The sequence below is a fragment of the Passer montanus genome, unplaced genomic scaffold (genome assembly GCF_014805655.1).
Source record: "Passer montanus isolate IOZ18808 unplaced genomic scaffold, ASM1480565v1 scaffold316, whole genome shotgun sequence".
Classification (NCBI taxonomy): Eukaryota; Metazoa; Chordata; class Aves; order Passeriformes; family Passeridae; genus Passer; species Passer montanus.
In genome coordinates, this window is record NW_024367886.1 from 17,605 (window position 1) to 28,954 (window position 11,350).

An 11,350-nucleotide genomic window follows, 5' to 3' on the forward strand; every position below is an offset into this window, starting at 1 on the left:
CGAGTCCGGCCGCTCGGCCCCGTCGAGCGCCCGAGCGACGCCGGGCGCGGGGTCGGGCGCCTCCGTCACCCTCTTACCAGGCTGGGCAAGGCTACAAGGGCGGGCGGCAGCCTGGCGTCACCCGCTGCTCCGGCCCGGCACAGGACGTCGCCGTCGGGGTCCTCCTGCGGGGCGGCCGTGCTGGTTAATCAGAGATGGGTCAGTCCCGTCCTCCCCGGCCCAGAGCCCCCGAGCCCGAGCCCTCGCTCCGGCCGCGCCGCGCGGGCGGCCCCGGGAGCTGCGGCGGGGCGGGCACCAACCGACACCAACCCCAAAGCCCCGAGGGCGCTTCACGGCCCCGTGGAGCCGGCCGTGGTCACATCTGGGATCAACCCCGGAGCCGGGGCCAGCGGGATCATCCGCCGGGAACCCTGGAGCCCTCCCACCGCCCAGCCCCGCGCCTCACCTTGGAACTCGGTGTTGTCCAGCCCCCGGATGGCCTCCACGGCATCTTCAGCCCGCTCCATGTGCACAAAGGCGTAGTCCTTGACGATGTCGCATTCTATGACGGGGCCGTACTCCTCGAACTTGGCGCGCAGCTCTAGGTTGGTGCAGGCGGGGCTGATGTTGCCCACGTGCAGCTTGGTGGAGGCCTTGCTCTTGTTCTTGCTGGCCTCCACGTTGATGCAGACGCCGTGCAGCTTGTGGTGGTGCAGGTTGCGGATGGCGTCCTCGGCCGCCGTCTTGTCCTCGATGTGCACGAAGCCGTAGTTCTTGATGATGTCGCACTCCAGCACCTTGCCGTACTGCTCGAACAGGGAGCGGATCTCCTGCTCCGTCGCCTCCCGCGGCAGGTTCCCGATGAACAGCTTCACCATCGCGACCCGCCTGCGCCGGAGAGCGCCGCCGTGAGCCCCAACCGGCCCCGAAACCCCCCGAGGAACAGCCCCAGCAACAGCCCCAAAACCCACCGAGGAACAACCTCAGGAACAGCCCCAAAACCCCCCGAGGAACAGCCCCAGAAACAGCCCACACACAGCCCCAAATCCCCTGAGGAACCTCAGGAACAGCCCCAAAATCCCCCGAGGAACAGCCCCAGCAACAGCCCCAAAACCCAACAAGGAACAACCTCAGGAACAACCCACACACAGTTCCAAAACCCCCTGAGGAACAGCCCGGGCCTCTGTGAGTGTGAATTCCCTGAATCACCCTGAACCTCTCTCTCTGTGTGCCATGGGCTGTGCCCCCCAAAAAACAGCCTGAGCATCTCTGTATGTGCCCAGGGCTGTGCTCCCCAAAACCCCCCAAAAACAGCCTGAGCCTCTGTGCATGTGCCCGAGGCTATGCCCAAAAATCCCCTAAATCACCCTGAACCTCTCTTACACTGAGGAACAGGCTGAAGAACAGCTCTCACACAGCTCCAAAGCACCCCAAGGAACAGCCCAAGCCTCCGTGAGTGTGAATTCCCTGAATCACCCTGAACCTCTCTCTGTGTGCCCCCCCAAAAAACAGCCTGAGCATCTGTGTATGTGCCCGAGGCTATGCCCAAAAATCCCCTAAATCATTCTGAGCCTCTCTTTGTGTGCCCAGGGCTGTGCCCACCAAAACCCCCCCAAGAAACAGCCCGAGCCTGTGTGTGTGTGCCCAGGGCTGTGCCCACAAGCACCCTAAATCCTCCTGAAACACCTCAGTCCTCTGGGGATGTGCCCCCCAAAACACCAAATAAACACCCTGAATCTCTCTGTGTGTGCCCAGGGTTGTGCCCCCAAATCTCCTGAAACTCCCCCAAATCTCAGTGTGTCCCTGGGGCTGTGCTCCAAACACCCTAAATCCTCCTCAAATACCCCAAACCTCCTCTGGGCTCAGGGCTGGCCCCCCAAACACTCCTCAAAAAAAGCCCCCAAAGGTCTGTGTGTGTCCCTGGGGCTGTAGTCCCAAAGACCCCAAATCTCCTCAAATAAACACCCCAAAACTCTGCCCCTGCTCCTTCAGGGCATAGCCCCAAACACCCCAAATCTCCTAAAAAACCCTGAAGCTCATGGTAGCCCCCGGGGTTGTGGCCTCTCACAGGGCACAGCCCCAAACACCCCAAATTCCCCCCAAATTTTGCCTTTGCTCCTTCGGGGCGGAGTCACAAACGCCTCAAATCCCCCCCAAAATAAACACCCCAAAGCTCTGTTGTCCCCTTCCAACACTGTACCCACACACAGCCCAAAAAAACCACCCTAAACCTCTGACACCCCCAAAACCACCTTAAATCCCTGAAAACCCCCAAATCCGCCTAATTCTGACACCCCTTTTCCTGCAGGGCAGAGCCCCCAAAACTCCGCACCCCCCACAGAGCAGAGCCACGCCCCGAACCCCAACACCCCCCAGGCCTGAGAGACCCCCCCCCAAACCCCTCTTGTCCCCCCAAGGCCTGAGACCTGACACCAGAACTCGTCCCAGCTCATCCCAAGGAGCTGCTCCCATCCATCCATCCATCCATCCGTCCATCCGTCCATCCATCATCCATCCATCCATCCATCCGTCCATCCGTCCATCCATCATCCATCCATCCATCCATCCATCCATCCATCCATCCATCCATCATCCATCCATCCATCCCCCTGGGTTTCACAGCCCACATCACTGGGAGCTGGGATGCACCAGTAGGAGGTGGGAGACACCAGTGGGACGGGGGGGCGTCGAGCACTGGAGGCTGTACTGGGAGCACTGGGAGCAACTGGGAGCCGTACTGGGGTCACTGGGAGCAACTGGGAGCCGTAGTGGGAGCACTGGGAGCCGTACTGGGAGCGCTGGGAGTTGTACTGGGAGCAACTGGGAGCCGTACTGGGAGCGCTGGGAGCTGTACTGGGAGCACTGGGAGCCGTATTGGGAGCACTGGGAGCCGTACTGGGAGCACTGGGAGTTGTACTGGGAGCGCTGGGAGCCGTACTGGGGTCACTGGAAGCAACTGGGGTCACTGGGGGTATTGGGAGCACTGCAGTGCTGGAGGAACTGGGGGCATTGGGGTCTGTACTGGGAGCACTGGGAGTGCTGAGGTTCGTACTGGGAGCACTGGGGTGCCCCACGCTGCCCATTGTGAAAGCCCCGTCCCAGTCCGAAACCGGCCCAGCCTCATCCCATCCCATCCCATCCCATCCCATCCCATCCCATCCCAATCCCATTTCCACCCCAATCCCATTCCCATTTCCATCCCAATCCCAATCCCATTTCCATCCCTCCCGTCCATTCTCCTCTCAGTCCCACCCCAATCCCCCCAACACGTGACCCCCCCCAATCCTCATCCCATCGCCACCCGCCCCCCAATTCCAGTCTGCATCCCAAACCCCCTCCTACTCAAATCCCATCTCTCCCAGTCCATCCCAGTTCCCCTACCCCCCATGCCCGTTCCGTACCCCAGCCTGAAGACGTGTTTCCGTTTGCGGTAGGCCGTGGCGGGCTGGCAGCGGGCCCCGCGCAGGGGGGTGGGGGGCTCGCCGTGGTACGGGACCCCCGCGCCCGCCCCCCGCGCGTCCTTGAACACGCTCAGGGCCCCCCCCCGCAGCACGCAGTACAGGCTCTGCCAGGACCTGGGGGTCACAGGGGGGTTCAGGGGACCCCTAAACCCCCCCAGAACCAGCCCTGGATCTGCCAGGACCTGGGGGTCACAGGGGGGTTCAGGGGACCCCCAAACCCCCCCAGGACCAGCCCCGGCTCTGCCAGGACCCGGAGGCCGTTGGGACTTTAAGGGAGGGGCGTGGCCCTCAATGGGCGTGGCCATGACAGGGCGTGGCCGTGTGGGCGGGGCCAGGATGCCCATATAAGGCCATGTCATACGGGCGTGCCTGAAGGGGCGTGGTTTGTGAGTATTGGGGGCGTGGGTGGGTAAAGGGGGCGTGGCAACGAATGGGGCGTGTCCCCAGGGTGTGCCCAGGTGTGTCCCCAAGGCCGGGCCATGTCCCCAAGGTGTCCCGAGGGTGTCCCCAGAGTGTCCCCGGGTGTCCCCAAGGTGTCCCCGGTGTCCCCAAGGTGTTCCCAAGGTGTCCCCGGTGTCCCCATGGTGTCCCCAGGGTGTCCCCGGTATCCCCGCTGTCCTCAGTGTCCCCAGTTGTCCCATGTCCCCGGTGTCCCCAGCTGTCCCCAGGCTGTCCCCGGTGTCCCCAAGGTGTCCCCAGTGTCCCCAATGTCCCCAGTGTCTCCAGCTCCTGTTTCCGGCACAGCCCCCCCTCGAGGGTCTCGGGGGGGGGAGGGGCGCGGGGGGGCAGCGTGGCCGCCCCTCCCCCCGGGCCGGGCCCCCCCTCCTGCGCCCCTCTGGGGACCTGGGGAGGGGGACAGGGCTGAGGGGGGGTCCCACAGAGGGGTCCGGGGGTGCCCCCCCCTCACTTTGGGGGTCGGGGGGCTTACCTGGCCCGCGGCGCCATCGGGGCGGATCCCGTTGAGGGCTGGGGGCTCCGGGGGCCGTGTCCCCACCGTGGTCAGGCGGCTCAGGGCAGCGAATCTCTCCTCCCAGGCGGCCGCGGCCTTCTGGAAGCTCTGGTGCCGTTTGAGGAGGGTCTCGGCCTCGGCCAGGCTGGAGCCCAGCTCGGGGGCGCGGGCCAGGGGCTCCCTGCTGGCCAGCCAGGCCTCGGCCGCCGCCGCGTCGCGCCCGAACACCAGCACCTCCAGCACTGGGGACACGGGGGCGTCACCGGGGCACCGGGGGCACCGGGCAGGGACACCCCGGAGCCACCCTGAGTCACCCCGGAGCCACCCTGAGCCACCCCAGAGCCACCCCAGAGCCACCCCAGAACCACCACCGGGCACTGAGAGGGGACAGGGGGCACAGGGACACCCCGGAGCCACCTGTGAGCCACCCCTGAGCCACCCCTGAGCTACCACCGAGCACTGAGAGGGGACACAGGGACACCCCTGTGCCACCCCTGGGCACTGAGAGGGGACACAGGGACACCCCTGTGCCACCCCTGGGCACTGAGAGGGGACACAGGGACACCCCTGTGCCACCCCTGGGCACTGAGGGGACACAGGGACACCCCTGTGCCACCCCTGCCCCCCTTTGAGAGGGACACGGGCACAGGGACCCCTCAGTTCGCACCTTCTGGGTGGGGGCAGCACCCGAGCCTGGCACAGGGGACATGAGGGGACACGGGGGGGGACACAGGGGACACGAGGGGTCCCCCCAGTCCTCACCAGTCTGCAGCCACTCCAGCTTGTCCTGCCAGCGCTCCCCGATGTCCCTGCGGCGCTCCTGGAGCTCGGCCAGCTCCTGGGACAGCTGGGGACACAGGGACAGGGACTGGGACACGGGATGGGGACAGGGACAGGGACAGGGGTGGGGACAGGGATGGGGGACACGGGGACACCCCTGTGCCACCCCTGGGCACTGAGAGGGGACACGGGGACACCCCTGTGCCACCCCTGGGCACTGAGAGGGGACACGGGGACACCCCTGTGCCACCCCTGGGCACTGAGAGGGGACACGGGGACACCCCTGTGCCACCCCTGGGCACTGAGAGGGGACACAGGGACACCCCTGTGCCACCCCTGGGCACTGAGGGGACACAGGGAGCAGGGACACCCCTGTGCCACCCCTGGGCACTGAGAGGGGACACGGGGACACCCCTGTGCCACCCCTGGGCACTGAGAGGGGACACGGGGACACCCCTGTGCCACCCCTGGGCACTGAGAGGGGACATAGGGACACCCCTGTGCCACCCCTGGGCTGAGAGGGGACACAGGGAGCAGGGACACCCCTGTGCCACCCCTGGGCACTGAGAGGGGACACGGGGACACCCCTGTGCCACCCCTGGGCACTGAGAGGGGACACGGGGACACCCCTGTGCCACCCCTGGGCACTGAGAGGGGACACAGGGACACCCCTGTGCCACCCCTGGGCACTGAGAGGGGACACGGGGACACCCCTGTGCCACCCCTGGGCACTGAGAGGGGACACAGGGACACCCCTGTGCCACCCCTGGGCACTGAGAGGGGACACGGGGACACCCCTGTGCCACCCCTGGGCACTGAGAGGGGACACAGGGACACCCCTGTGCCACCCCTGCCCCCCTTTGAGAGGGACACGGGCACAGGGACCCCTCAGTTCGCACCTTCTGGGTGGGGGCAGCACCCGAGCCTGGCACAGGGGACATGAGGGGACACGGGGGGGGACACAGGGGACACAAGGGGTCCCCCCAGTCCTCACCAGTCTGCAGCCACTCCAGCTTGTCCTGCCAGCGCTCCCCGATGTCCCTGCGGCGCTCCTGGAGCTCGGCCAGCTCCTGGGACAGCTGGGGACACAGGGACAGGGACTGGGACACGGGATGGGGACAGGAACAGGGGTGGGGACAGGGACTGGGACACGGGATGGGGACAGGGACTGGGACAGGCTTGGGGACAGAGACTGGGACAGCTGAGGGGACAGGGACAGGGGTGGGGACAGGGACAGGGACAGGGACAGGGACAGGGATGGGGACAGGGACAGGGGGGGGGACAGAGACTGGGACACAGGATGGGGACAGGGACTGGGACAGGCTTGGGGACAGGGATGGGGACAGGGATGGAGACAGGGACAGGGACAGGGACAGAGACTGAGACAGGGAGGGGGACAGGGACAGGGATGAGGGGACAAAGATTGGGACACAGGATGGGGACAGGGACAGGGACAAGGGGACAAGCTCGGGGACAGGATGGGGACAAGGACACGGGGACTGAGATACAGGGGTGGGACACAGGGAGAGTGACAGGGACAGGAGGGGACACGGGATGGGGACAAGGACACGGGGACGGAGATACAAGGATGAGGTTGGGACACAGGGACAGCGACAGGGACACGAGGGGACACGGGATGGGGACAGCACCGTGGAGACGAGGATTTGAACGAGGGACGTGGGGCTGGGGGCTTGGGGACAGTGACAAGCACGGAGAGGTGGGGATGACAACGCGGTGGCAGGGTGACACAGGGGCGGGGTGGCGCGGTGACAGGCGTGTCCCACCTTGTCGGCCTCGTGGTGGCCGCGCTGCAGCAGCGCGGTGGCCGCGGCCACGCAGGCCCCGAAGGAGCCCTCGCGCGCCTCCAGCTCCGCCCGCAGCCCCTGGTGCTGCTGGATCAGCAGCTCGGCCGCGGTGACATCCCTGCCGGGGACGGGGACAGGGACAGGGACACCACAGGGTCACCTCGGGGTCACGAGGGGACACCCCGGCTCCGCCTGGGCACAGCGGGCAGGGCTGGGCCACCACGGTCACAGCCCCACGCTGGGGTCACTGCAGTGTCCTTGAGATGTCCCCAGGGCTGTCCCCATGTGTCTGTGTGTCCCCAGGGCTGCCCCCATGTCCCCAGGGCTGCTCCCGCATTCCTGTGTGTCCCCATGGCCCGGACTGTCCCCATGTCCCTGTGTCACCCCCCCCCCCATCTCCAGACAGGTGTCCCCATGTCTCAGTGCTGTCACCCTCATCCCCATGGTGTCCCTGTGTCCTCCCTGTCCCCACAGTGTCCCTGTGTCCCTGCAGTGTTCCCGTGTCCTCACGGTGTCCTCGTGTCTGCCCCATCCCTGCGGTGTCCCCCTGTCCCTGTGGTGTCCCTGCAGTGTCCCCGTGTCCCTACGGTGTCCCTGTGGTGTCCCCATGGTGTGTCCCCTGTCCCCGTGGTGTCCTGTCCCCATGGTGTCCTCAGAGTGTCCCCGTGTCCCCATGGCATCCCCATGCTGTCCCCTGTCCCCACGGTGTCCCCATGTCCCCATGGTGTTCCTGCGGTGTCCCTGTGGTGTCCCCTGTCCCCGTTGTGTCTCCATGGTGTCTCCCCTGTCCCCGCGGTGTCCCCGCGGTGTCCCCACGGTGTCCCCATGTCCCCATGGTGTTCCTGCGGTGTCCCTATGGTGTCCCCTGTCCCCGTTGTGTCCCCGCGGTGTCCCCGCGGTGTCCCCTGTCCCCGTCCCACCTGGGCCGCTCGCGGGCCTGCAGCTGCAGGGTGACGCCGTCCATCCAGAGCCGGAGGTCGCGGGCGGCGCGGAGGAACCGGAATTGCTCCACGCTGTCCCCGAGCAGGCGGCGCCGGCGCTGGCAGCGCCCGCGGAGCTCGGCCCAGGCCGCGGCCACCGCGCCCTCCTGCGCCCGCAGCTCCTCCGCCCGTGGGCCCGCGTACGCCGCGGCCAGGCGGCCCGCGGCCTCCTGGACAGCTGTCACCTGGGACACGTGTGACATGGGACAGGTGTGACAGGCGGCCCGCGGCCTCCTGGACAGCTGTCACCTGGGACACGTGTGACATGGGACAGGTGTGACAGGCGGCCCGCGGCCTCCTGGACAGCTGTCACCTGGCACAGGTGTGACACGAGACAGGTCCCGTCCCTGTCCCTGTGCCCTCACCTGTCCCCATCCCCTCACCTGTCCCTGTCCCCTCACTTGTCCCATCCTCTTACCTGTCCCCTGTCCATCCCCATCCCCTCCCCTGTCCCCTGGCTGTCCCCGTGCCCTCACCTGTCCCATCCTCTTACCTGTCCCCATCCCCTCACCTGTCCCCTGTCCCCTGGCCATCCCTGTCCCCTAGCCGTCCCTGTGCCCTCCCTTGTCCCCTGGCTGTCCCTGTCCCCTGTCCCCTGTCCCCATGCCCTCACCTGTCCCTGTGACCTCACCTGTCCCATCCCCTCACCTGTCCCCTGTCCATCCCCGTGCCCTCCCCGTCCCCCGTCCCTGTCCCCGTGCCCCACCTGCGCGCTCAGGGCCTGCACGTCGTGCTCGAAGGCGCGGTGCTGCCTCTCCAGCCCCTCGGCCGCCCTGAGGTCGCGGCCCAGCTCCTCGGGCACCTGCCGGGCCTTGGCGCGGAGCTGCTCCAGCACCTGCCGCGCGTCGCGCCGGAAGCGCTGCAGGTCGTGCGCGGCCGCCAGCTCCTGCGCCCGTGTGGCCACCAGCTCCAGCAGCTCGGCCCAGGCCTCGTTGAGCCCCGCCTGCCACTGCGCCACGGCCGCGCGCTCGGGGTGGCCGCCGCGTGTCCCCCCGTGTCCCCTCACCGTGACGTGCTCGAAGTCCTGTCCCAGCTCCCGGGACGCCGCCACCACCTCTCGCTCCGAGATCCACTGCTCCAGGTCATCGAGGTCGCGGCGCAGCTGGCACAGCCGGTGGTGGCCCTGCAGGGTGGCCCTGCGGTCCCCGGCCAGGTGACACAGCCCCGCGTAGAGACGCTGCACCTGCGCGGCGCGGGCACGGAGCCGCTCGCTGCAGGGGACAGGGGACAGCGCGTCAGTGTCACCGGGGACAGCGCGTCAGTGTCACCAGGGACAGAGTGTCACCGGGGACAGCAGTGTCACCCAAGGGGCAGCAGTGTCACCAGAGGACACGAGGACAGCGGGGTCACCAGGGGGGCAGAGATGTCACCAGGGGACGGGGGACAGCAGTGTCACCCGTGTCACCAGGGACAGGGGACAGTGGTGTCACCTGGAGAGCAGTGATGTCACCAGGGGATAGGGGACAGCGGTGTCACCTGGGGGACAAGGGGGCAGAGGTGTCACTCAAGGGACAGGGGACAGTGGGGTCAGGGGACACATGAACCTCGGGAACAGGGGACACAGGGACAGCGGTGTCACCCAGGGTACAGCAGTGTCACCAGAGGACACGGGGACAGCGGGGTCACCAGGGGGGCAGAGATGTCACCAGGGGACAGGGGACAGCAGTGTCACCAGGGCACAGCGGTGTCAGGGGACACAGGGCCATCAGTGACAATGGACGTGGCGACAGAGCAGGGACCTCAGGGGACAGCAACACGGGGACGGGGCTGTCAGGTCACACGGTGGCTGTGCCCACAGGGACGGGGGTGTCCCCAGGGTGTCCCCAGGGTGTCCCCAGGGTGTCCCCCGGGTGTCCCCACCCGTCGGGGTGGCCGCTGGCCGCCATGGCCCGGCCCTGCTGGGCCAGCAGCTCCACGGTGCCGCCGTAGTCGCGCAGCTCCTGCTCCAGCCCCAGCTGCCGGCTCAGCATGGCCTGGGCGCCCGGCTCGTCCTGGGGACACCGCGGCGTCACCGCGCTGCCACCGCCCCCCGGCAGGAGCCCTGCGTGCCCCTGACCCCTCCAGGCTGCTCACTGACCCCACAGACCCCACACAAATCCCCTCTGACCCCACAGACCGCACACAAATCCCCTCTGACCCCCCAGACCCACAGACCCCACACAAATCCCCTCTGACCCCCCAGACCCCACACAAATTCCCTCTGTCCCTCACAAATCCCCTCTGATCCTCCCAGACCCCCCCAAAACCCCATAAACCCTTCCCAATCCCCCTGAACCCATCACAGACCCCCCCACAGACCCCCCAAATTCCCTCAAACCCTTCCCAATCTCTCTGGATGGGAGGATCTAGGGGGTCTGGGAGGGGTTTATGCCGGGAATTGGCCGGGTCTGTGGGGAGTTTATGGGAGAAATTGGGGGGTCTGGGGGGTCTGGGAGGAGTTTATGAGGGGAAAATTGCGGGGTCTAGGGGGGGTTGATTGGGGAAATTAGGGGATCTGGGGGGTTTATGGGGGTTTATGGATCCATGGGGATTAGGGGGACTGAGGGGGGTTTATGGCAGAAATTGGGAGGTCTAGGGGGTCTGTGGGGGTCGTGGAATGAGTCCTGGGGGCTCACAGGGGACACAGGGGGACATTTGGGGACCCTCTGACCCACCTCGTTCTTCTGGAGCAGCAGCTGCACCGAGGGCAGGTCCTTGCCGTGGTCCGTGGACGCGGCCAGGGCCTGGCGCTCCTGCACCCACAGCTGGGGACACGGGGGACATCGGGGTCAGTGGGGACACGGGGGACATGGGGAGATTGGGGGGTCTGGGAAGGGTTTATGGGGGAAATTGGGGGGCTATGGGGGGGTTTATGGGGGAGATTGGAGGATCTAGGGGGTCTGGGAGGGGTTTATGCCGGGAATTGGCCGGGTCTGTGGGGAGTTTATGGGAGAAATTGGGGGGTCTGGGGGGTCTGGGAGGAGTTTATGAGGGGAAAATTGCGGGGTCTAGGGGGGGTTGATTGGGGAAATTAGGGGATCTGGGGGGTTTATGGGGGTTTATGGATCCATGGGGGGTCTGTGGGGGAAATTAGGGGGACTGAGGGGGGTTTATGGCAGAAATTGGGAGGTCTAGGGGGTCTGTGGGGGTCGTGGAATGAGTCCTGGGGGCTCACAGGGGACACAGGGGGACATTTGGGGACCCTCTGACCCACCTCGTTCTTCTGGAGCAGCAGCTGCACCGAGGGCAGGTCCTTGCCGTGGTCCGTGGACGCGGCCAGGGCCTGGCGCTCCTGCACCCACAGCTGGGGACACGGGGGACATGGGGGTCAGTGGGGACACGGGGGACATCGGGGTCAGTGGGGACACGGGGGACACCGGGGGCAGTGGGGACACGGGGGACATCGGGGCCAGCGGG

The 11,350-nt window shown here is 66.8% G+C and overlaps 2 protein-coding genes across 5 annotated transcripts in view; both read right to left on the reverse strand.

Annotated features, from left to right (window-relative positions):
* The window catches only part of LOC120504953 (RNA-binding protein 4B-like), a 3,570-nt gene extending 2,622 nt beyond the window's left edge, over nt 1–948 (reverse strand). The window contains exons 1-2 of one of the 4 annotated variants that reach the window (XM_039714938.1): nt 446–948; nt 78–180 (exon numbers count right to left, since the gene is read on the reverse strand). In XM_039714938.1, the coding sequence (XP_039570872.1) occupies nt 92–180; nt 446–857 (501 nt within the window). In that variant the 5' untranslated portion in view covers nt 858–948 and the 3' untranslated portion in view covers nt 78–91. Of the gene's footprint in view, nt 1–6; nt 181–445 lie in introns of those variants that run through there. The other 3 variants (XM_039714939.1, XM_039714937.1, XM_039714936.1) reach the window with 3 other exon arrangements.
* Nucleotides 949–4,395: 3,447 nt separating this feature from the next.
* The window catches only part of LOC120504956 (spectrin beta chain, non-erythrocytic 2-like), a gene marked incomplete at its 3' end in the record, with an annotated part of 20,875 nt that continues 13,920 nt past the window's right edge, over nt 4,396–11,350 (reverse strand). Inside the window, 8 exon segments of the mRNA XM_039714942.1 lie at nt 4,396–4,631; nt 6,164–6,248; nt 6,954–7,092; nt 7,895–8,139; nt 8,661–9,165; nt 9,815–9,945; nt 10,609–10,698; nt 11,148–11,237. Of these exon segments, the coding sequence (XP_039570876.1) occupies nt 4,396–4,631; nt 6,164–6,248; nt 6,954–7,092; nt 7,895–8,139; nt 8,661–9,165; nt 9,815–9,945; nt 10,609–10,698; nt 11,148–11,237 (1,521 nt within the window).